This window comes from Enhydra lutris, unplaced genomic scaffold, assembly GCF_002288905.1.
Source record: "Enhydra lutris kenyoni isolate GAN:26980312 unplaced genomic scaffold, ASM228890v2 scaffoldscaffold86, whole genome shotgun sequence".
Classification (NCBI taxonomy): Eukaryota; Metazoa; Chordata; class Mammalia; order Carnivora; family Mustelidae; genus Enhydra; species Enhydra lutris.
In genome coordinates this window covers 5,829,871-5,853,498 of record NW_019154170.1, presented here as the reverse complement: position 1 = coordinate 5,853,498, position 23,628 = coordinate 5,829,871, and the positions used below count along the sequence as shown (strand labels likewise).

Genomic DNA, 23,628 nt, shown 5'->3' with positions numbered 1-23,628 from the left:
CGGACTGACCTTGGAGGGTCAAGGACGGCTCAACAGCAGGAAGAGCCAACCTTTCATTGGTCGCAAAAACCCAGATGCAATTCACACCCTTCGGGACACAAGCAGCTGGGGAGAGGGGCCGGCCCGAACCCTGCAGCCCACCCCCGGCTCAGACCAACAGCGTCAGTGGCGGACAGAACGCTCTGTGCAAGCTGGCCTGGCCCTCCCCCGCCAGCCACAGCTGAGAAAGATCCGGAAAGGGAGGCCTCGGAGCCAGCAAACCGCGGCCCCACGCTGGCCAACAGCACACGCCCACGCCCACGCCTCGGTGCTGCCCTCGGCCCCTGCTGCCCAGAGCACAACAGGGACAATCTGGCCCAGACCTGAAAACACCTATTCCTGTCCTTTCACAGAAAAAAATCGGCCGATCCAAGATACGTTTTACACTTGATCTTAGCCAAAAGGCCGAGAAGGGATCCGTCCGACACATGTCTTAAAATGGTCACAAGAACGAACCCGAAACTCTCCAACTGACCAGCGCTCCGGTGGACGGTGACGCGCCACATACGCCCATTCGTCAAGGCGTGCGCGTCCTGAGAAGCGCCCTGGAGCCTGGCCAGGAGAGTCAGCCGAGGGCTCTGATGCTGTTTGCGGAGGGCCTGCTGATTTACTCCTTCGGGGCCGGCTTCAGGCCAGGCTTGGCCCAGGCTCACAGAATGTCCCGGGGCCTGGGGCCATGTGAATGGGCCCCCCCTGCTGCCACCCCCAACCCCGTACCCTAGGAGGGGCGTCTAGGCCGGTGTCAGAGCAACCGCCCAGCTCACAGCAGCGCTGGGGCTGTGGGAAGGATGTGCTCAGCAGCGGAGGCTGTGGTCCCTGCGCAGCAAAGGGACATGTTCCCAGAGGAAAGCCCGGTGCTGCTGGAGGCGACAGAGGAGGCCGCACACCAAACCGCCAGCCACAAACCCTGCTGACCCGCGTGATCCTTTCCGTGCCCACGGAGTGGCTCTGCACCCGCCGCACAGACGACGCAGACCCACCCAACACGGTATCCCATGTGCCCGAGACTCCTCATGGCCCGACTTCCGCAGTCAGTACGTCCTCACACGGGGACAGAACAGCTTTACACGTTTATTTACAAACAAAACACAATTAAAACCCCGTGACACAAAAAAACTCCAATAACCAAATTTATTTTACTGTGGTTAAGATATCCAGGACATTCACCGTCTCTGCACGCACAGTTCCACGGAGGGAGGCACTCACACCCCTGCCCTCCATCTCCAGAACGTCCCATCCCCCCACACAGAGACTGTCCTCATGAAGGACGGACTTCCCACTCCTGCCCCAGCCCCTGGTCCCACCCCCTCCTCTCTTGTCTGTGTGGACGGGACTCCTCTGCAGACCTCCTGAGAGTGGGGACCTGCGGGACGGGTCCCTCTGGGTCTGGCCGCTCTCGCCGAGCCCCGTGTCGTCGGGGTCCCTTCACATCGTAGCAAGGGTCAGGGTCCTTCCCTTCCTGAGGCTGGACCATGTTCCCGCTTGGGGACGGGCCGCGTCTGGGGCCCTCCTGGGAGGGGGTCCTGTAGGTTCCATCCTTCTGGATCTGGCTTACTCTGGTCGAGCTGACTTTGGAAGGCAGGACATGTGTATTTGGGGGGATGGGAACAAGCTCTTCTAACACGTGGACAGATCTGTGGGAGAGGACCCTGAAACAGCCCCACGCCAGTGCACATGCACAGGAGGCCCCACTGCCATTCTAGAAAGTATCGAGACCCTGGTCTGCTGGGGGAAAGCACATCCCCGTGCCACACAGGCCCGAGTCAACCCCAGAGCTTAAAGCCACGTGTGAACTCACCAAACTTACAAACAGGTGTTTAAGCAATCGAAATCATGGTCACACCTCTGCCAAGCGTGTATGTGAGAAGAGACATGTGCGCATACCTGTGGCCTGTGCCGGGAGCGACAGGGACACGCAGCCCAACCCCGTGCAGGTGGAGCAGACCTGCCTGCAGAGACGACACGTTCTCAGCACCAGAGAACAACTCATGGGGTCAGTCGTAGGAGGGAATCGCGCGTGCAGGGCGCCGGCAGCAAGCACAGGCAAGGCCGTGCGACTGTGACTCGGGGCCACCACGGCACCGAACCGCCCAGCGGTGTCTGCATTGGGTAGCCCGCTTCCGCACAAGCCAGCAAGTCCACACTAGACACACACCCAGAAAAAACAAACACACGCGTCCACGCGGAACTCGCACACCGACGCTCACGGCAGCAGTATTCATAAATCACGGCCCAAGACGCACAGGTCCAGGGTCCGCCGGAGGCGAAGCGGGTAACGGCATGTTCGCATTCGCAGCCGGACACACAACACGTGGCCCCGCGGATAGGAGCGCCCGCGGCCCCGAGCTGGAGCGAGGCCCCCACCTGCAGCCCCGGGGACAGACCCCGAGCCCAGACACTCAGGGAGGGAGCCAGACACAGAAGGGCACGCAGGCTGAGTCCACACGTGTGCCACGCCCAGCCCAGGCTCCTCCGCGAACGGGACGGTGCTGGGGGGGCGGGGACTGGCAGCTGATGGGGACGGACTGCTTCGGGGCGACGAGTTCTAAAACTGACGGCACCTGAAAGCCACCGAGGGGCGTCCTGCAACACGTCCACTGTGACACGTAAACCAGAGCTCGGTAAAGCCGGCCGAAAGACAAGAAGAGCCGACCTTCTGCCCAGACCAGGAAGGCCTCCCGCGTGGAATCGCTAACGCGGAGACCGGTAACCTGACCACACACTTCCACGCAAGAAAACGCGGGAAGGACGCAGAGAGCAAGCCCCCCCGCTGCCCGCCCCCACTGCAGACTCCGGACCGGGACCCGCCTGGACGCGGCCCCCATGGGGGGAGGGGCAGCAGGCCCCGCGGAACACGGGGACGGGCCCAGGGTCCAGGGCCTCGAGCAAGGCCACTCACAGCACACCTGTCACCCGCCTTGCTCCTCCAGACCGGCCAATTTATTTACTCCAATATTTTCCCTCTTACAAACACCCAGCATCAGAGCAGCTGATCCCCCGCCGCTCCGTGGACAGACGGCCAGGCCGCCTTGCTGGGGGCCGGCTGGACACTTGAGCCAGGACGGCGGCAGGTCACTAGCTGCTGCGGACCTCCCTGTGGCATCCTGTCCCCTCTGGAGGCTCGCTCATGCGGGGTCCAGGGTGAGGCTCAGCACCCAGGCGGGGTCACCCCAGGGTCCGGAGAAGCAGCGGTGAGGTTCCTCGTGGTGCGGGCGCACAGCCCCATCTGTCTCCAGGCCACAGGGTGGGAGAGAGACGGGCGGACGACCACGTGTCAGGCCTGCTGTGCGAGGTGAGCCCGGCCGAGCGGGAAGTGGGGCTGCCTCCACAACCCCCCCCACAGGGAGGTGATAGAGACGACTGTGGACTAAGGGGAGAGGAAAGCTGGGGCTCACTCCCGGACAGGCAGGCCCCGCGGGCCCACGGCGCGTCTCACTGGCTCGAGGGGCGGCTACTGCACCAGCCGGTAGGTGATGTACCGGCCGGCGGTCTCGCTGGGCCGGATCACCTTCACCACCTGCGCACATGGAAGGCGGGAAGGTGGGGCTGCGGGGGGCCGCACAGGGGCCCCGGGCTGGCGGAGAGCCGGCGTGGCTGGATGCGCTGGCTCAGTCTAGAGGGGCCGAGCGCAGCACTGCTCACCTGCCCTCGCTTTATCCCGAAGTAGCGGGCCACCGGGTCTCCGGCCTGGATCCTGGGCAGCTGGTTCTCCCGGAGTTTACTGAGAAGCTCGGGTCAGGGAAAAAGCCGGGCTCCACTGGCTGGGGGCAGGGGCTGGGGGGGACGTGCAGGCGGGAAGGGAGAAGGGCCCAGACGGGGGCCGAAAGGATACTACCGGGCCAGGAGCTCCGTCACCTCCTCCTTGGTCATGACGACATGCTCTGGGACCAGCTGCCGGGAGGAGAAACGGAGTCTCCGTGGGGCTGAGACCCCGCTGTGCCTCCGCACAGCACGGGGGAGCACCGCGCGCCACGGGCTATTGCCTCGCCACGAACATCCACCCGGGGCGTTCGGGGACGTCTTGGAGGTCCCGACTGCTGTCCCCCCCGCTCCCGACTCCACACGCGGACGGGGGACTAGAGCAGCTCAGGCAGACAGGCCGGGGGCACCATCTGGGGACCCTTGGGGCAGCAGATTCCAGCCCCCAGCTTCCTGACTCCTGGCAGGTTCCTGGGTGTGCTTCCCGCCTAGGGCCACACCCAGAGACCCTGCTCTACTCCCTCCTGCAGACCTTCGCCGGGACGCGGCCCCGTCACCCTCCACACCCTAGCGGGCCCCGTCTCTGCCCCCACCTCGTGCTCCGTGATGTTGATGAGCAGCTCCTGCTGCAGAAACTGCTCCAGGACGTACTTGGGGGCCATGTCCACCAGAGACTGCGAGACACACGGAGCCTCACACACAGCCGAGGGCGAGACCACGCCACCCCACTTCCTCCCCAGAGGCTGACAGCAGGCGGCCGGCCAGAGGGGGTTCACTTGCACACCTCTGAAAAGCGCCCCACGTCACGAATCCGGAAACCCCACCTGTCAGCGGGGTTTATCCAGGAGGAAGAGCCCACCGACTCCGACACATTTCCCGGGCCTCAGCCCGGCTTCGCAGTGACGTCTGACAAAATGCCCCCCCGGCCGTCCCTGCGCTGACAGGACCGCGGGGACTCCGCACAGGGACAGGCCGCCGGCCGGCCCGCCATCCCACACTAGCACCCGCTCAGACCTGTCCAGCCCCCATGCAGGGACGCGGGCCCCTACACGGGCGGCCTGCCCATTCCAGCTTCTCGCCTCAGCGGGTGTTGGCCGGGACAACTCGGGGGCTGCTCTGGGAGGCCCGCATGGGACAGCTGCTCCTTCTCAGAGCCCAAGCTCCCGAGGCCCCATGAGCACACGGTGCCGCCTGCCAGCGGGGCCCTGGGAGGGGGACGTGAGGTGCACGGGCTCGGCCCTGGGGGAGGGAGACCAGGCGCACACCCACCTGCTTGGCGGATGGGGTCATGCCCTGCTGCACCACGATGAGGGCCCGCGTGATGTTCTCCTCCTGCATCCGCTGGCAGTACACCTTGATGGTCTTGATTCCCACCTTAGGCTCCTCTGGGGACAGAACACGCGGCCGCCTGCACTGCAAGGACGCCTCTTCTGGGGGGCCTGCGTCCTAGCTCTGCCTCACCAAGGCGTCCCAGTGCAGCTCGGGAACAGGCTCTTCCCCCCCGGGGCCTCAGTGTCTCCATGAGCCCAACGGGAACTGGGGTGCTGGTTCGCCTCCACATCTCCTGGGGAGCTGAAAGGTACCCCGCATCCTCCCACCTAAAGGGTCCTCTCTGGGACGAGGATCCAGAAACCCACTTGGTCCAGTGCCTCAGTGGTTCCAAGGCTTGCGAAATGCCCCCACGAAGCAGTTCGCCCGGTCTAGGCGGCACGGTGGCTGTGTTCAGGAGGGACGTGCAGTCAGCTGACCTGGGCGCTGACAGTCCCATCCCTGCGAGGCCAGACCCACTGGTCCCTCTGAGCCCAGCAGATCAGCTACTGGCTGCCATATGCGTGAGGCTCCCAGCTGGGCCTTCCCGTGCAGCCCGTCGCCTCAGACCCTCACTCACCTGACGGGAAGCGTCAGGGGCTGAGTTGTGCCCCCCCAAATCCCACCATACTTGGAAACAAAATCTTTAAACAGACGGTTTTATCTGAACGAGGTCGTTAGAGTAGGGCTTAACTGGACAAGACCAGCGGCCTTCTAAGATGACGTGAGGACACAGGGATGCAGAGGGACGACCCCACGATGACACAGAGACGAAGGCCTATGTGCCAGGGAGAGAGGACTCAGAAGGACCCAGCTCTGGGGACACCCTGGTCTCGGACGTCCCGCCTCCAGCAGGGATGGGGATGAGTGGGACATCGAAGCCGCCAGTCCAAGAAGCTCTGCTTTGACAGTGCGGGTGGACTAACACAGCAGGGAACCCAGTCCCGGCCTGGGGCCCATGTGAACACGACAGCCACCCCGTCTAACTCCAGGGAGGGCCCTGCCCCCAGGCCGACTGTGAGGAGGTTGAGACTGCTCCACGGGGAGGCACCTGACTAGGCGCCAAGGCTTCCAGGAAATACACCTCACACACCGGGGCCCCTTTTGTAAAAGCACCGGCTGGGTCCGTCCTGCAAACGTTTTCTACCCCCTTGATGCCAGGCGGGGACCGGGCCCCCACGTGCTCCCTACACAACACGGCCTCCCAGCCTCTGTGGGCTTTACAGTCAGGCTGCCTCGCTGCAGCAGGGGCCACGACAGAGGAGCACAGGGGTCCTGGGACAGCCCATGGTGGGCTCTTCGCTCGACCCGGGGCTTAGAGGGGCTCCTGGAAGGGGAGGCTTCTGAACTCGGGCCTCCAAGGACGACAGATGGACACTGAGTAGACAGACCAAGCAGAAAAGGGTGTGGTGAGGGCAGAACCCTGCAGCAGCATGGGAAGGAGCTGCGGGGAACGGGAAGCATAGAGAGTGGCAGGCGGGCTGTCGGGTGGGGTCAGAGGATACAGGTGAGTCTGGGGGCCCACGGGGGAGGCCTGCGATAATCCTGCTGGACAGAGAAAACCATCAAGAGAGAAACAGCAGGGAACTGAAAAAGTGCTCAAACAAGTCAGAACTCAGTGGTGTCCACAGCGGAGAGGAGCAGTTCCTTCCGACTGGCACAGAAAAGGGTCAACATAGATGTGGGGTCACCCAGCAGGTAGCTGCCATGAGCTGACCCTTGAGAAGACCCTTGGATGGCTCTACTAGAGCTGCGACCCCGAGGAGACACACAGCCACCCGGGACCAGCAAAGGCCTCACCTGGGAAGAACACGAACATCTGGTCAGTGGGGTCATCGTTGTGCGCCACCAGCACCGTGAGGTCTGTGCGCCGTGGCCGCCCCTCACTCGGCTTGTCCCCAAACTGGGCCTTGAACTCTTCCAGGGTCTGGTCCAGCTCATCCTGGGTCACCAGGTAGCCACGGTCATGACACAGCTGCAGAAAGAACTAGCCAGTGAGCTCAGGGCAGAGAAGGGATGGCGGAAGAGCTCGGGTCGGATGAGGCCGCTGCAGGAATGACACGGGTTTTGGGGGCCTGATGCGGCAGGTGCAAGCATAGGTCAGAGAGGAAGGAGCAAGTGGGGACAAAGACCAGGACGCACCCCAAGAGAGCTCCTGCACAGAGCCAGCCGCCACACACAATCCGTCATCTTATACTGAGCCTCGGGGACAGGCTGGGACCAAGAAGCAGGGGCAGAGTTGTGGCCCGGGGGGCTGGGGCACATGGAGGCAGCGGGGCCGGAGGGGCACTGCCGGGCAGGCCAGGGTGGACTCTGGCTGGGAACCCGGACACAGGCCGAGCAGTGCTCAGAAGTCAGGGCTCCGTGGGCGGGCAGACCGAAGAGGACCCAGACGGAGAAACGCGGGGCCAGAGCGGCCGGTCAGCCCCGCGCCCACCCCCCTTCCCCCAGGAGACCCCGGCCTGATTCTGGGCGCAGGGCCCCCAGGGCGCGCTCAGCCGCAGGCACAGCTGTCCCGGCGCCCCTTCCAGAGCCGCGGCGCAGAGCGGAAAGGAGCCGCGGCGGGCGGCGGCCCGGGCTTCGCCCCGCAGGGATTCGGAGTCCCCTCCCACGGGCGGCCGGACCGCGTGGCGCGCGGCGGGTGTCCTGGTTAGCGCGAGTCCCTCGGAACGGGCGACCTAGGCCGACAAGCAGCCCTCCCCGGACGGCAGGTCGGCCGGCTGACCCGCAGGGCGCCTCCCACGGCTCCGGCCCCGGGGCTCCGCGTCAGGCACGCGCAGAAGCGTCAAAGCCCCCCGGGAGCACCGCCGAGCGGAAGAACGGGTCGGCCACCCCCTCTCTCCCGCCCGCCCGCGACCCTCCCTGGGGCCGGTCGCAAGCCCGCGGGGCCCCCACCCCGACCCCTCCGCTCCGGCCGCCCCGCCGAGCCGCCGCGTGCCCGGCCCACCCTCACCGCCTTAGCCACGCGGGCGCACCTGCATGATGGTCTTGCGGATCTTCCACAGCCGGTACGTCTCCTCCTCGTCGTCCATAGCCGCCGCCGCTCTCAGTCAACGCGCCTGCGCCCGCGCCCGCGGCAGGACCCGCACGGACTGCGCCTGCGCCAAACCCCGTCCCCGGCCCCACGCAGGGCTGTCGACGGCGAACGCCTGACTCCAGAGACCTTCGAGAACGGCAGCCCTGAGGGCAGCCCGGGCCTTCCGCGAGCGACGGTTGGCCGCGCGAGAGCCGAGCGGATGGAAGGGCCCATTCGCGCCTCCGCAGTTCTTGCGTGGCATGGGCCGCGGGGCCTCTCGGGAGTTGTGGTTTCCGCTCAGCGCCCGTCTTGGGACGGAATTTAGACTCGGGAGAGGCCGAGGCGAGGCGAGGTGCGGGCGGGAAAACTGAGGCCCGGGCGGGATCCGCGGCCTGCCCGCCTCCCTCCCAGAGACGGCCGGGCGACCTCGCAGGCCCTCCGTAAATCTGCATCCAACTGCTGTGGGCCACGTCCAACTGAATGCCCCTAAGCTTCAGTTTCCCCTTCTGTATAGTGGAAACAAAGTGTCCCCGTCTCAGAGGCTTAGCTGAGAATCTAAAGGACGGAGCCTGGCACAGCCCTCGGGCTCAGGAAGTGCTCCCACCTCCGTCTCCTCCACGTCCTATCCCCTGAGACCCGGCAGACCTCTACCTGCATATCCCACAGCCCCAACCCCGACTGCGCATCCGCCTTTCTCCCCGCTCAGCGCTCGCCCCACCGGAGGCCGTCAGGAACTTCTCATTCAGCGATGCATTCCCAGAGACGGTGAACTAAACAGGCCAAGGCCCCCTTCCATTCCGGGAAGACCCAACAGAAACCGCGAGCACAACAATAACGTTTAGAACATGACAGTGCAATGGAAGACGGGAGCTGAGCCAGATGGGAGATCCCCAGTTTCCAACCGGGAAGGCAGGGAAGGCGAGCAGCAAGAGAGATTCCAGCAAAAGGCCAAAGGAGAGGGAGGAGGCTGTGGGAATGTCTGAAGAGGTGTATCGGCCAGAGGGTAGTGTGTGCAAAGGCCCTGAGGTTGCACTTTGCCTGGTGTGTTGGCAGTTAGGAGGCCCAGTGGGGGAGGGGGAAGAAAGGAGGTTAGAGGGTGTAGTGGGGCAAACCCTGGGAGGCCTTGTTGGTAGGGTTGAGAAGCTTGGGTTTTCTTTTTCAACCACTGTCAACATTTCACCAGAGAGACTAGGGAGGGGAAAAGGGAGGGCCACTTGGCCACAGATGGGGGCTCCAACTGGGGTAGGGGTGAGCAATGGGCAGGTTCCTGGTGTTCAGAAGGTGGACCTCACAGGATCTGCAGATGGACAGGGTGTGGAGAAGAGACAGATGGAGAGGGAGGAGGATCAGAGCTGCTGGAATCAGGACAGACAGACCAGGGAGAAACAGGTGTTGACGGCAGATAAGGGGCTCCAGAGGGGGCCTGGGTGGCTCAGTTGGTTGGGTTTCTACCTCTTGATTTAGGCCAGAGTCATGGTCTCAGGACCATGGGACTGAGCCCCGGGTTGGGCTCCAGGCTCAGCGGGAGTCTACCTGGGATTTTCTCTTTCCCCCTCTCTCTGCCCCTCCCCCCACGCATTCATGCACTCTCCCTAATACGTGATTATTTTTAAAAAAATTTTTAAGATTTTATTTATTTGACAGGCAGAGATCACAAGCAGGCAAAGAGGCAGGCAGAGAGAGAGAGGAAGGGAAGCAGGCTCCCTGCTGAGCAGAGAGCCCGATGTAGGGCTCGATCCCAGGACCCTGGGATCATGACCCGAGCCAAAGGCAGAGGCTTTAACCCACTGAGCCACCCAGGCGCCCCAATACATGATTTTTTTAAATAAGAAAAGAATGGGGCTCCAAGAGCACCTGTCTGGCTCAGTCGACGGAGCATGGGTTCCAACCCCACACTGGGTATAGAGATTACTTTAAAAATAAATTAAAACTGGAAAAAGGCCGTCTGGGAGGCTCAGATGGTTAAGTGTCTGTCTTGGGCTCAGGTCATGATCCCAGGGGCTGGGACTGAGTCCCGCATCGGGTTCCCTGCTCAGTGGGGAGCCTCCTTCCTCCTCTGCCTCTCCCCCTGCTTGTGATCTCGCTCTGTCAAATAAACAAAATCTTAAAAAAAAAAAAAAAATGAGAGAGAGAAAGAGTTTCCTGTCAACCCAAGGAGAAATGTGGAGGAGACAGCGGGATGAGTCTGAAATCCGGGGCAAAGTCCAAAGGGAGACAGACACGTGGGAGTCACTGGAGACTGGAGTCCGCATGGGGCCACCAAACAGATCCGAACCCTTGCCAGATTCAGAGACCAAGAGGAGGGAGGACGCGGATCCCGAAGCAGTGGCCGATGGTGGCCATGGGAACCAAGGCCCATTACTTAACCTTTTTTGTGCCTAAATGCCTCCCTTCCCCCTACCTTGTGGGACAGGGACAAGCGCAGCACCCACTTCCCAGGGGACCTGCCTAATGACTGTGGCACCAGCTGCCAGCAGTGTTACGTGAACGCTCCTAAGTGGAATAAAGACCAGCAAGAGGTTGCCAGGTGCCCTCCGGCGGGTGGAGAAGCTGTCTGGAGGATGGGGGAGGGGTCAACATGACCAAATGGCGAGTCTGAACAGACCTGCAGATCAGGTGGGGTGTTACCCAAGCAGACATGATTGGCGACCCTGGGGCAGGGTAGGATTTGTGGGAGGAAAGGAGTTGGAGATGTGGACATAGATGCCAAGAAGAGAGGGGACTGAAGGTGGAGAGGGGGAGGGCTAGGAACAGATTTTAAGATGGGAGATATGGCACCTGTCTAGGTTCTTGGAATGATGGGCAAATCTGAGTAAGAGGACCAGGCAGGATTGTTGGAACCTGGATCCCAGGGGGAGGTTGGGCCCAAGGAGGGCTGGCCTGGATGGTCCCCCAAGAGGGCCCAGGTATGTGTGGCAGGCGGAGACAGCAACGGGGCTGTGGACATTAGGGGGAGAGAGGAGAAAGGGCTCATGAGAGCAGGTGGGCCCCGGGACCCCAGAGAACCTGGCAAGGCCTGAGCATAGTTCCAGTGATTCAGACCAGTGCTGCCATGCCACCCATCCTATCGTTCCAGGAAGGCTGGAAGTGGGCGTCTGGGGTGGGGGAGTAGGAAGCCCTGGCGGGAGGGTTGTGCAAGACAAGGAATGGGGAAGCGGACCCTGGAATGTATTTCCCCATTCCGCTGCCTTCACCCCGCAACTTGGCCGGCACTTGGGCAGGCCTGGGTGGGAGGCAGAGAAGGGGGTGTCACTGGCTTCAAGTGAGCCAAACCCAGAGAGTCCGCCCCCGCGGCCTCTGCAGCCATGGGTCAAAGTGCACTCTTGGCGGAGCGTGGGGCACGAGGGCCCGCTGAGGAATTCCTTGACTCGGTTCCCAAGAGCGGGCGGGTCTGTTTATGGCACCGCCCTGGCCAGACGCCAGAACCTGGGGAGAAAACAAGAAGTCAGAAGCGCAGATGTCGAGCCCTGCCGCTCTGTGCGCCGACGGCCGTGCACCGTGGGGCGCAGAAACCTCCCTCCGGCGTGTGTCCGTCCGCCCGCCCGCGCGCGCCCGCCCCGCGCACACCGGCGCATCCTCGCGGCCGCCGGGCCCGCTAACGGTCACCTGGTGAGTGGCCCCCGGCTCATGTGCCCCTTCTAACGGCGGGCGCTCCCGCTGGGCGGCCGCCGGCCTTCTCCGGGCCACGGGCCGAGCGAGGCGCTCCCGCGGCGACACCGGAGTCCGACCCCGCGTGACTTTATTAACTTTTTAAGGAAAGCCTCCAGTGTCCAAAGAGCTGGAGCGGTTTTTCTGCGAGCCCGAGCCCACCCCAACCTCGGGCTTCCAGTAATATCTCCAGCTGTCAGGCATCCCGCGGCGCTGCGGTCAACCACCCGGATAACCCTCCCAAACACACCGACGCGCCCCCCGCGTGGACCCCACCGCCCCCACGCCGGCGAGCATGCGCAGTCGCCCACGGCCGCGGAGCCGCAGCCCGGCCCCAGCCGCGACCCCGCCCGCCCCTCCTCCCCGGCCTCCCATTGGCTTTCATCACCACGGATCCGCCCTGCCCGCGCGTTCGACCAATGAGGGCCCCGATGGGCGTGGCCCAGGGCGGGGAGGCGGGGCCGGCAGGCGCGCGTCCATTGGTGGGCTCGGCGAGGGGAGGAGCCGCTGCCTTCGGCGCCCCCGCCGCCGCGATGAACCTCAGCCGCCTGTGCCGCTTGGTGAAGCCGGCGCTGCTGTGCGGGACTCTAGCCGCGTCCGGTCTGGCCAGCACCATGGTGAGCGCGGTGCCGGCGGCGGGCCGAGGGGCCGTTGGGCGGACGCGCGGGGCCGCGGCGGGCTCGGGCGGTGGCCGTTCGGGATCAGGGCTTGGGCGGCCGGGACCCCCGTTGGGCGCCTGCGGGGCGCGCGAGGCCGGCGGCGTCGAGGCCGCGGGGGGGTTGGGGGCCGGGCGCCCTCGGCCGCTGGCGTCCCCGGCCGGGGCCCGGCGAGCGGAGGGCGCCCGGTGGGCTGGAAGGCCCGGGTCACGCGCCGCGGGGCGACCCGCCCCTCCCCCACCCGGCGCGGCCTCGGGGCCTGCTTGGTGGCGTCACAGACGGGCGGCCGGGCGCCCTGGTTACCGGCCTTTTTGTGCCCCGGCGCGGGCCTCTGGGCACAGGCGCGGCCGGATATGGGCCGCGCGGCCGCCAGGTCCCCGGGTCGCCGCGGGCAGCGCCGCCGGTTGCCCGGCAGGCGGCGGCAGCAGCGACGGCAGCGCCGAGTCCCCCGGCGGCGGAAGGCTAGGGCTGGCGGACGCAGGAGGGCGCGCCCCCGGCGGGAGGAGTCCCGTCTGGAGCGCCCGGGGCAGGCGGAGCTCGAGACCTGGGATAGCGGCTGTAGTGTGGAGTGGCCAGAGCCGGTGCGCGCGGGTCCCCCACCCCGGCCGCCAGGCACCTGGCGCGGGCCCAAGCCCTCTCTGGGCCCCAGCGGCTTCTCTCCAGTGTGCTCTGCTGCGCAAAGGGCATGCGCCCTTGCAGAGGAGGAGTCCTCGGTTTTTCCTTGCCACAGGGCCTGGGTTTTCTCGTCGCGGATCCGCCTGGGAGCCCTTCCTCCGGGCACCCCCGGCCGGCGAGTGGGCCAGGTGGCAGGGGGCTCTGGGCTGTGCGCCCCGAGGTCCCCGCACCGCTCATGCGCTTTCCTTGCCTTGCAGTGCGCGTCCCGAGACGACTGGCGCTGTGCTCAGTCTATGCATGAGTTCTCCGCCAAGGACATCGACGGACGCACGGTTAACCTGGACAAGTACCGGTGGGTCCCTGAGCGCCCCGTGGGAGAGTTGGGGGAAAGGCTGGCGGCGCCAAGCTGGCCTGACTGCCCCCCTCTCGCCTCCAGGGGCTTCGTGTGCATCGTCACCAACGTGGCCTCGCAATGAGGCAAAACAGACGTAAACTATACTCAGCTTGTCGACCTGCACGCCCGATACGCTGAGTCCGGTTTACGGATCCTGGCCTTCCCTTGCAACCAGTTCGGGAGGCAGGTGCGTGGCTGGCGCCAGCCCCGTGTCCCGGTGTGTGGGAGGGGGCCGGCGGGAGCACGGGCTGCTCCTCGCTCACCCCCACGGCCCTGCTCGCCACAGGAGCCAGGGAGTAACGCGGAGATCAAAGAGTTCGCTGCCGGCTATAATGTCAAGTTCGATATGTTCAGCAAGATCTGTGTGAACGGGGACGACGCTCACCCGCTGTGGAAGTGGATGAAAGTCCAGCCCAAGGGGCGGGGCATGCTGGGAAAGTGAGTGGGAGGCTGGGGGAGGGGAGAGGAGCGTCGGGGCTGGGGTTGGGGGGGCGGGGTGGGGGTGCCTGGCGGGCCTGTCGCATTTGCCACCGGATTCCTCACGACTTCCCTTTGCTTCCCTAGTGCCATCAAATGGAATTTCACCAAGGTAAGGGGCTGGGAGGTGGGGGTGGGAGGCCAGGACTGTGTCCAGGGCCAGCTCCTGTCCCCGGGGCCCCTGCCTACTCAGCTGCAGCTCAGGGCCCTGGCCCCAGCGCACGGCAGGTGGGGGGCTGCTTGCTTGCCTCCATTGCGCCGGGCAGCAGCACCCCCCACCGCCCCGGCCGGCTGCTGCCCGGCAGTGACACGGCCTCTCTGGGCAGTTCCTCATTGACAAGAACGGCTGTGTGGTGAAGCGGTATGGTCCCATGGAAGAGCCCCTGGTAGGTGCCTTTCTGCTGAGCCCGGTGGGGGTGGGGGCCAAGGGAGAGGCCACTCCTGACCCCTCTTTGCCCCCACAGGTAATCGAGAAAGACTTGCCGTGCTACCTCTAGCTCCACAAGTATGCGCCCCCCCACAGCCCTGCCCCTCGGAGCCTTCCACCCGGCACCCATGACGGTCTGCCTGAAAACCAGCCCGCTGGTGGGGCAGACCCGAGAACCCGGCGTGCACCCCTCGCCGGAGGAAGGTTCCTCGGCCCGGCTCGAGGCTTGGCGCCCCCCCCCAACCCCCTGGTTATCTTGTGGGAATAAAACATCCACATTGGCTTGCTGTGTGCTCCTGCCTTCCTGCAGGGGGTGAAGGGTGGGAGGGGAGCCTTTTGCCCTGGCCCCTTCTGGTTCAGGGGCAAGTCCTGGCCTCAGAGTTCCTGGGTACTGTGGGCTCTGTGGACTGCCCGGTGCTAATCTGAGCGGCCCGCCCACCGAGCGAGCGCCGGCAGAGCTGATCCGGCAGGAGGTAATAGGAATTACGGCTGTTACTCCTGATCCAGGGTGTTAACCTGTTAGGTGACAGCTGTTAGAGCCATGCTTGGGGCCAGTCTTCCCAGGGCCTAGAGGGGAAGGGTCAGCAGGGCCTGGGCCTTGTGGCTCTGCCCACTGGGAAGCCAGGTACCTGGAGCCGAGCATGAGGCCAAGCTGGTCCGGGCACAGAGCCACGCCGGGCACAGTGGCTTCATTGTTGGACACAGCCAGGGCACCCAGGCCCGCCCTCAGGGCCTCATGTGGCCCTGACAGAGGGGGCATCGTCTCCAGCCTTCTGCCCCAGGAGGGGTGAGGGATGGCCTGGGGCTAAGAGGGCTCTTCGGATAGATACCTGTCCCTGTTTTGGGGGGAATGGCACGGCTGGAGAGTGGCTGAGACTGCCCCCACCCCCTTTTCCACTACCTCCGGTAAAGGTCAGTGGCAGAGGAAGGGGCTGGAGTACTGGAATAACGAGGTGGAGGAAAGCCCCAGCCACCCTGAGCTGCTTCCCCTGGGGTCTCCTGGCTGCTCACTTGCCCACATTCCGGCTGGAGACCTATCCTTTGAACTTCAGGGCCAGACCCACATGTGCTTCCTGTGGCTTCCTGCTCCGGGGCTACTCCAACTCCCCCGAGACAACCCTGGGAAGAAAACCAAAGCAGGGGCTACAGCTGTGGACACCAGTGATCAGAGAATCTGGTCTCAGAGCAGCACCATGAGGGTCCCCGGTGGGGTTTGTGTCTCTAGCACACAGGAGGCGACCAGCGTCCCAACCAAGACACCGTAAGCCTGGCGCGGCTAGTCTGGAAGTAGCCGGCCTGCCCTGCCAGTGACAGTGACAGCAGACAATGGGCTCTTCGGGTGGGGACCCGTCTTCCAGCTGGGCCCTAGCCTCACATGGGTGTGGGAGAGGAGTGGGCTGGTCTCACCCACCCTGGGTCCCCTCCACAGGCGACAGCCACCTCCACCGCCCCTGAACGGGGTCACTACTGGCATCCGCTAAATGCTCCTGGAAGACACCTGCAGCCTCCCCTGAACCCCCCCCACCGCCGGGGCCACGGTCTCTGCAGGCTGGAGAAGCAGACAATCTGGGAAATAGTGAAAAGGCACATATATTTAAAAAAGATCTCTTTACATATGTACACTTGAATTCATTATAAATACACATAGAAACCAAGGGGCCCGTCCACACCGCCAGCTCCACGGCAGATTCTGGGGCCTGGGAGAGGTGGCCGGGCAATAATTTAGGGAGCAAAGAGAGTGGGGAAGAATTGCATATATTAATAGGGGGGGGCCTGTCCCATGGAGCCCCCCAGAGAAGGCAGGGCCCTGAGCACCTGGGGTTTCCTGAGTTTCCAGCTCTTGGGGCCACCCAGTTTTGTGGATTCCAGGGGTTCCGGTCAGACCAGGCCCTGTAAGGTGGGTGGGGTGAGGTGGGTTGGGGAGCCCCTGCCTAGGCCTGGTGGGGGGGGGGGGACAGAGGCAGAGGGAGGGTGGGCCCCCACCCCTGGGCCCTGCCCGAGCCTAGACTCCGAGTCCAGACCCCGAGTCATCCTGAGTAGGATCTGCACTGCCTCGGAGAGCCCGGAAGGGCGGGCAGCATCGGGAGGGGTCCGCCCAACCGCCCGCAGGGAAGGCACTGCTGTGGAGACCTCCGGAACCGGATGGGGGGCACCGCAGCCCCCACCTTCCTGGCAGTCAGCAGGGGAGCCCGGCCCCCGCGCACCACCCACGTGGGCGGGAGACCAGACGGAGTCCCTGTGGCCGCCGTTGAATATTGCAGAGAAGCAAGCTTCTTCTCGGACACCGGCTGCCGGTCGCCTATTGGGTCTAGGAGTTTGGAAAGGGGGGGCCGAACTGGATGACGCTCTGCCGCTCAGGGCCCCCGGCCCCCCCAGGCGCCCCTGCGGCCCCTGCGCCCGGCCCGGAGGGACCGGTGGGCGGCCCGGCGTTGAGGGAGCGCAGCATGTCTTCCAACACCTCCTTGAAGTTGATGTCGCGGCCCTGGTGCGCCAGGGCCGCGGGATCCGCCGCGGTGTCCGGGGCGCCCAGCGGAAGGCCCCCGGGGGCTGGCGCGGGGTCCGGGGGCGGAGGCGGGGGCGGGAAGGCAAAGGGTGAGGGCGGCGGGAAGGCCTGTGCCGGCGGGCTGTAGGTGAGGTCCAGGACCTCGCCCGGGCCGCAGGGCAGCGCGAGCGGGCGCAGGGCTGGCAGCGGCGCGGGGAAGCCCCGGCCGCGCGCGTTCTTGCGCTTCACGTCCGCGTCCATGAGCTGCAGCTCCTGCAGCACGCGGCGCACGCAGCCCTCGGGGATCTTGATGCCGGGGGGGGGGGGGGGGGGCGGTTGGGGGGGGGACGGAGGGTCAGCGCGCCCGAGGCGGCACCCCCCGCCCCCGCCCCCGTCGGCGTGCCCGCGCGCTCACCGACTTGCTTCTTCTTGTCCTTGGTCTTGAGGCGCACTATCTGCAGGTAGCTGCTGCTGGTGACGTCGGCCATGACGGCGGCGATGCGGCCCCATACGCGTAGCAGGGCCCCGCACAGCATGTAGTGGTGGCGCAGCCGCAGGCCCTGCGTGCAGTCCTTGCCCTCCTGCACCAGGCGGCAGGGGCGGTTCCTGCGCCGCGGGGGGCGGGGGCGGGGGCGGGCTCAGACCCAGAGCGCTACCGCGCACCCCCCCCCCTCCCCGCGCCGCCCTGGGGGTCCCGTCCCCACCGCCCCCGCCTCAGCGTATGGCTGCCCGGTAGAGGGGGCCTCCGGCCCGGTCCCGCCCCGGCCCTCACCACGCCGCGTGGCTGCAGTGCGTCAGCGAGAAGGCGTAGCTGTTCTCCCAGTGCTCCCTGGCCTCCTCCGCCGTCACCTGGGGACCCGCGGCCTCGTGAGCCCCGAGGCCTCGTGAGCCCCGAGCACGTGCCGGCCGGCTGCGTGCCCCCCAGTGCAGGGCACCCCCCCAGTGCAGGGCACCCCCCCCAATGCAAGGGCGCCCTGGCCTGCACCCCAGCCCCTCGGCCCTTGCGTACCCTGCGGAACTTCCGGCACAGGCTGTCGTACGTCTCCAGCTGGCTCTGCCGACCCACATTGGGCTTGTACACCGTGAAGTGCTTCCCGCGGTTCTGCTCGGCCAGGAGGCAGCTCGGCTTGCCTCGAACCTGGGCAGGTGGGCGCGTGAGGCTGCGCTCTGCCCGCCCCCCCCCATCGCCCCCCTCCGCTGGGGTCCTGCCCCTGGGGACCCGTGTGCCACCCAAACGCCCACCTTCGAGAGGTAGAAGCCGTCATGGGTGCCCGTCAGCTCCAATGACCTGGCATAAACCTCGTCCCACTTGAGGCCACGGTCCACGCTGATCTGCAAGAGCAGATGGGCTCAGAGCGGCGGAGCAGCCGCGGTGGGGACTGAACACCCAGTGCTGGGTGGCTCTGGGTGCCCTCACCTTGTAGAAGACCACCTGCCCGTCCTGTGGGTGTCCGGGGGCCAGGAAAACCTGCTGGCTCTCCTCATAGATCTCGTCGATGCCCGGAGCCAGGTCTGCAGAGAGAGCATGGAAAGGACAGTGGGCTGAGACCCTCCCGCCTGCCCCCCCCACCCCGGGGGGGTCCCTGCCCCAAGGATCCCAGCATGGCCTGAGGCCCTGTGTGGCTGGGCAGGCTCTGGGCTCTGGGCTTTAGGGGACTGTCAGTCCCAAGTTCTGGGGTACCCCAGAGATGCCCGCCAGAGCACAGCAGAGGTTCCCCCAGTACAGACGGCCTGGGCCTGACCCTACATGGCACCCTGGACAGCAAGTGGCCCCTCCAGTGGCCTGGGGTCCTGCTGGACACTCACGCTCAGTGGGACTACAGGCCCCACACAGTCCGCTCTGCGTGGCTGCTGGGGGACGGCTGATGTAAGTCTACAAACTGTACCTGCCACTGAGTTTATGGAAGTTTATCGGCACACGGCCACGGCCATTCACGTTCCAAGAGCATGTGCTTTCAACACCAGGGCCATGTGGAACGTCAGAGACGGGCCCATTGTTCTCGGTGAGGGCCTGGCCCGGGGGGGTATGACAGCACGTGTGTCCGGCTTACCACCATCACACTAAGCACGCCAACACATGCCTCACATCTAAATAAAACGCTCCAATCCTTGCAGGATACCCGGGAAGGGGGTCCTGTGGCCCCCCAAATACGGGACAGCGCTCGGCGCCTCCTCTCCCTGGACTCTCCACGCCGCTTCCAGTCTTGCTCCTCCAAGGCCCCCCGGTGGCATGCTGCCAGTGCGACGGCCCCGGCCGGCCTCGGTCTCTCCGTGGGATGGCAGGGGCATGGTGCTAGGGGGTGCCAGGGACTGCCGGGGCCATTCCCTGCTCTGCCTGGCCGGGGAGAGACGCTGTCCCCGCTGTGGCCCTCACCCAGGATGCCCATGTCGTATTTGCCCTCCTTCTTGTCCGTCTCGATGAGGCGGTCGAAGGTGTCCGAGAAGTACTGGAAGAGCGCGTTCTGCTTGTGCACCTCCAGCCCCAGAATGCGGTTCAGGAACTTGGTGATGGAACAATCTGGTGGGCAGGCGGGGAGGGCGCTCAGGCCGCGTCGGGAGGGGCCCTGGCCTGGGAGGGGTGGGGGTCTTCCCGCTGGGGCTGGGGGGCCTGCGCACAGGACTCACCCTTCTCCACATCCAGACAGCCGGACCTGGACTCACGGCCCCCAATGCCGACGGACAGCAGGCCCTGCTTCATGTCTGCGGAAGGCAGGACCTAGAATGCATGCTGCCCTGCCCCCGCCCGGGCCCTCCCCAGCCAGCCCCGGATCTTCCCTGCCCCCGGCGCCCCCTTGGTAAGTGAGGGTGGGATTAGTCTTTAGGCACAGATCTAGTCTACCAATCCCAGTGCCCCAAACAGCTCCGGGCCAAGCTGCCCCCGACCCGAGACCCTCGCTCTCCCGCAGCTCACCCCGGAAAAAAGCGGCATCTCCTCCGGGGTAGGCCTGGGGCAGCGGCACCCTGTTCTCAGTCTGGCTCAGGACGGTGGTGAGCACGCAGCTGAGGGCCCGGGTGCCGTACTGGGTGGGAGAGTGCGGGATCAGAAGGGCCGGGCTCGGAGGCTGGATCTGGGCAAGGGACCCGTCCTCTGCCGTCCCCCCCCCTCCCCAGGTACCTTGTTTTCGAAGTTGTACTTGCTCAGGTCACGGGACTCCGTGGCGCGCCGGTCCCCATGAGTCAGAGCCCCCTGCCCGGGACGGGGAAGGCCGTCATGCACCATCACGAGCTGCCCCCTCCGCCCCCGCCCCGGGTTCTGCTACAGGCCTTCCTCGGGGAGCCCGCTGCCCGCTCACCAGGCTCTCTAGCCGCTTGGCAACGATGGAGGCAAACCTGCGCTCCCCGGCCAGCTCCGAGATGAGGAAGACATATTCGGGCGCAGAGACCTGGTTGGACCTGTGGGTCCGGCCTGAAGACAGAGGAGGGCTCTCAGGGGCCAGCGGTCAGGGCCGTGCGGCCGGGTGGGGCGGGCCGAGCCAGGGGGCAGCTCACCGAACTGCTGGATGGCGCGGTCGGCGCTCCACGGCAGCTCCAGTGTCATGTGCACCCGGCGCCGCTGGTTCCGGACGCGGCGGTCGGCTTGGAGGGAGATGCCGGAGCTGGAGGCCTCAGAGATGATGGCTACAAGCTGGCGGGATGTGGACGGAACACGTCTGTGCCCTGTGCCCCCTGCCTGGCCCGCCAGGGCTTGTTCAGAGCGACCCACACAGAGGCCTGACGTGTGTGCCCGTGGGGCAGCCCGTGTGGGCTGGGAGTGGGGTCTGGGCCACCCCTGGGTGCCCCCGGACCGAGTGGAGCCTGCCCTGCCCACAGCGGCTTTCCCACACAGGGCGTTAAGAGTGGGCCTCAGAGAAGCCACGGGGCAGGGACGGCACAGGTGACAGTGCCCGAAGGCTGGGACAGCCAGGGAAACCTATAGGGGCCCTGCTCAGGCACACACAGTCACACGCACCCACAGCCACGCACACACACGCGTGTGCACAGTACACACGGACCCAGCAGAGGCTGCTGGGCTCTGTGGTCCTGGGGTCGGCCCCTCAGGAACCCTGCAGCTCCTGGGGTCCCCAGGACCTCACAGGTTCCCCCCTGACACCAGGAGGACCCTAGGAGCACCTGTGGACACAGCCCGGTCCCTGGGCCCGGAGGCCCCATCTCCACAGCCCCCACCTTCTCCCCACTCATGAAGCGCTCCTTCTCCCTGAGGTTCACGTGGTCGATGGAGAGGCCTTGCTCTGCCCGAGACTCAAAGGCCACTGTCCCGTCAGGCCTGGACACCACGCGGCCCTTCCTGCCAGTCATCTGGGGTTGGGGGAGAGAGAATGGCCGTCAGCCGGTGGGGCCATACAAGGGCTGGTCCCTGCGTTTCCCTGCCTCCCCACCTGTGCCCCGCGTCTTCTCAGTGTGTACTGCGGGGTGCTGTGGACCCTGGGCCAGACGCAGCCTCCGCCCCAGGCCCTAGCCGCCCACGGGGCAGACATGGGAGTTTCACCCCACCTTAAGTCTCCTCTGTAAAACGGATGCCTGAGGCGAAAACAGACCTGGGTTTCACCCCAGGACATCCCAGGAAAGGGTACAGTTGTGCAGGTGGAAGGGACAGGGAGGAGACACGGGGGACAGACCTGAGAGTGCCCCCAGAGGCCCAGGAGCAGAGAAGGGTGTGTGGGGAAGGGCATACAGAGCTGGGCTGGGGAGCAGGGGCCAGGCGTCGGTGGCCGAGCGAGAAGGGTCCTCAACTGGCACCCCCAGCCTCGTGGGCTGGACGATGGATGCTGCAGCTCGGGTGCCCCGTGCCCCAAGCCCACCTCACTGCGCTGGGTGCAGACATGGGGTAACCACCAGGGGCCTCAGAGCCTGTGTGTAGGTGGGGCTCACCTCGGCCACGCGCTCAGGGCCCCCGAGCTGGTCGATGAGCTCATCCAGGGTGTTCACGGGCAGCTCCCGGCCCAGCGCCCGCACCTTGGCCAGCAGGTCCTGCTTCAGCTGCTCCACGCGCTCCAGGATGCCGGGGCCGTGAGGGTCCCGCTGCAGGGGGCACAAAGGCCCTGTGGGGCCGGAGGGTCAGGGGAGTACCAGCCAGCCCCCCCACCCATAGCCCCACTCACGGCAGTGGACAAAGGGGCCCCTGGGAGGGTGGGGCACAAGAGGGGCTGGGGTCCCTCTTTTCCCCTAAACGGCTGGCACAAGCCCGCTCAGCCTCTGACCAGCAGCGCAGCCCCGACAGCTCTCCGAGTCCGTCTCCCCGATCTGAAAGTGGCAAATGCCAGGCCGCGGGCCTCACCGCGGTCGTCGGCTGGCAGGCCAACAGTGTCCAAGATGACCACGTCGTCGTCCAGCACGGACTCGGGGGAGGAGTGGGAGTCGCTGTCCGGGCCGGCGTCTGACTCTGTGCTGCTGTCATCGCTGATGCGGATCACGCCTGCCACCTCGCACGCTAGCCTGGGCACCTTGGACCCGCGGCCCCGCGGCCGCCCTACACATGGAGAACCAGGGTCACCGAGGCCCAGCCTGCTCCTCTCTGGAGGGGCCCAGCTCCCTGCGATTCCGCACACCGGGAAGGGGGCTGCCCAGGGCCAGGTGCAGGCGCTGGGACACGAGCAGCCTGAGGCTCTCATCCGGCCAGCTCTGGGCTGCTGTCCAGGGTCCTGCTGTGGGCCCGGGCAGGGCATAAAGGGGCAGCTTTAGCATCCCAACCCCTCTCCTGACACTTCAGCTTATACTGAGCTGGGGCCTGAGGAGGCCGCACGCCTGACCTCACAAGGCAAGCCTGGGCCGGCTGGCCCGAAAACGTGTCCCGGGCCCAAGAGGATGGCAGTCCAGGCCCCTTCTGTGCACTGCCACAGTCCAGGGTGCCCCACAGGCCGGTCCTGGAGGTGAGGGGAGCTGGGGCCCCCTGGTCTGGCTCTGTGACCTCAGGTGAGCTGCTTGCCCTCTCTGAGCCTCATGTCCCACGAGGAGCTGATGCCCAGCCTCCACTGGAAGGAGAACCTCCCTGTCGTAGCCCCGTCGTAGCCCACACGTCTGGCACAGCGTAGCTGCCGGGCTGGTTTCCACTGAGGGAACACGGGGCTGGGTACCAGCATCTTAAACGCCCCCCACCCCAAACCCGTCTGAGGGTGGTGTTGGAGCCCACCGGGAGGTGCTGCCCGAGGACGAGCTAAGCACGCCAGCCTGCAGCCCTGGCTTCTTGTCTCTTGTGAACCTGGCAGCTGCGCGGAGCTTCTGGGCCCTGCGGGGATCTGTGTGTCCTTGCCACGCAGTGCGGCTTCCTCTCCCTCTCTCCCTCTGTCTCTTTTTCTCTCTCTCTCTCCCTCTCCCCCACATCCCTCCATCTCTCTCTCTCTCTCAGAAGCTACACTGAGCTGTCCCTGTGTCTGTCCTGCTCTGGACAGATGGGGTGGGCGTCACGAGTCAGACCACCCGCGCCCGGCAGGCTGTGCAGCAAGTGGCCAAGAGGGCGGCTGCTCGGAGTGGGCCAGGCCGGGAGGGCCACAGGCCAAGCTGGGCGTGGGTCGGGGTCAGAGGCCGGGGGGCGGGGAGGCTTACGTTTTCTCTTACTGCCTGCTCCTCTCTCTCTCTTTCTTTTGGTTGAAGGAAAGTGCTTCTGAATTAGCGACAGAAAGACACCCCTGAAAACAAGAAGCAGAATTTATTCCTGCTACAAGGAGGGGCGTATTGTCCAACGGGAGAGTCGGAGTAGCGTGAAGCCCTTGCCGGGGCTAGCTCTGGGGGATTGGCGCCCAGTGTCTGGGGTTCAGACAGGGCAGGCCGGGGCAGGGAGGCAGCTGTGTGGATTACTGGGTGGGGGGATGCAGGGGGGGAGGGGCGCGGGGCGGGGAGATGGGTGGAGGGCCCCAGACTGCAGGGGCGCAG

The 23,628-nt window shown here is 65.6% G+C and overlaps 3 protein-coding genes across 9 annotated transcripts in view; 1 reads left to right on the top strand and 2 right to left on the bottom strand.

Annotated features, from left to right (window-relative positions):
• Positions 1-1,156: 1,156 nt before the first annotated feature.
• On the bottom strand, positions 1,157-8,122 carry LOC111161893 (RNA polymerase II subunit E). Of its 2 annotated transcripts, XR_002641545.1 has the most exons (8): positions 8,022-8,122; positions 6,847-7,021; positions 5,008-5,123; positions 4,332-4,412; positions 3,872-3,930; positions 3,682-3,760; positions 3,435-3,556; positions 1,157-3,265 (listed from the first exon to the last, which is right to left on the bottom strand). XR_002641545.1 is itself a non-coding variant. In XM_022525953.1 (7 exons), the coding sequence occupies exons 1-7, from the start codon at positions 8,076-8,078 to the stop codon at positions 3,491-3,493; spliced, it is 633 nt and encodes a 210-aa protein (XP_022381661.1). In that variant the 5' UTR covers positions 8,079-8,122; the 3' UTR covers positions 1,157-3,490. The 2 variants fall into 2 exon arrangements, 1 of the variants encoding a protein (XP_022381661.1); XM_022525953.1 differs by having other exon boundaries at positions 1,157-3,556.
• A 4,084-nt stretch (positions 8,123-12,206) lies between these two features.
• Positions 12,207-14,564, top strand: LOC111161740 (glutathione peroxidase 4). The gene is made up of 7 exons (XM_022525643.1): positions 12,207-12,327; positions 13,239-13,333; positions 13,418-13,562; positions 13,662-13,813; positions 13,940-13,964; positions 14,179-14,238; positions 14,317-14,564. Exons 1-7 carry the CDS (start codon positions 12,244-12,246, stop codon positions 14,347-14,349), a joined length of 594 nt encoding a protein of 197 aa, XP_022381351.1. The 5' UTR covers positions 12,207-12,243; the 3' UTR covers positions 14,350-14,564.
• Positions 14,565-15,851: 1,287 nt separating this feature from the next.
• LOC111161775 (strawberry notch homolog 2) overlaps positions 15,852-23,628 on the bottom strand; it is a 51,897-nt gene continuing 44,120 nt past the window's right edge. For 3 of the 6 annotated variants that reach the window (XM_022525712.1, XM_022525714.1, XM_022525716.1), the window contains 16 exons: positions 23,302-23,384; positions 22,037-22,228; positions 21,631-21,800; positions 20,926-21,057; positions 20,251-20,386; positions 20,055-20,167; positions 19,877-19,948; positions 19,673-19,781; positions 19,387-19,461; positions 19,136-19,279; positions 18,179-18,273; positions 18,004-18,093; positions 17,771-17,899; positions 17,534-17,610; positions 17,179-17,367; positions 15,852-17,077 (listed from right to left, as the gene is read on the bottom strand). In XM_022525712.1, the coding sequence (XP_022381420.1) occupies positions 16,588-17,077; positions 17,179-17,367; positions 17,534-17,610; positions 17,771-17,899; positions 18,004-18,093; positions 18,179-18,273; positions 19,136-19,279; positions 19,387-19,461; positions 19,673-19,781; positions 19,877-19,948; positions 20,055-20,167; positions 20,251-20,386; positions 20,926-21,057; positions 21,631-21,800; positions 22,037-22,228; positions 23,302-23,384 (2,296 nt within the window). In that variant the 3' untranslated portion in view covers positions 15,852-16,587. Of the gene's footprint in view, positions 17,078-17,168; positions 17,368-17,533; positions 17,611-17,770; positions 17,900-18,003; positions 18,094-18,178; positions 18,274-19,135; positions 19,280-19,386; positions 19,462-19,672; positions 19,782-19,876; positions 19,949-20,054; positions 20,168-20,250; positions 20,387-20,925; positions 21,058-21,630; positions 21,801-22,036; positions 22,229-23,301; positions 23,385-23,628 lie in introns of those variants that run through there. The other 3 variants (XM_022525715.1, XM_022525717.1, XM_022525718.1) reach the window with 2 other exon arrangements.

Bases quoted from the DNA above. Each gene is read 5' to 3' on its own strand.
- LOC111161893 (XM_022525953.1), bottom strand. From the start codon at position 8,078: ATGGACGACGAGGAGGAGACGTACCGGCTGTGGAAGATCCGCAAGACC. The intron at 7,022-8,021 runs GTGCGCCCGCGT...TTCTTTCTGCAG, and splicing joins TCCGCAAGACCATCATGCAG to CTGTGTCATGACCGTGGCTA. The intron at 4,413-5,007 runs GTGGGTGTGCGC...TGTGTCTCGCAG, and splicing joins TGACCCCATCCGCCAAGCAG to TCTCTGGTGGACATGGCCCC.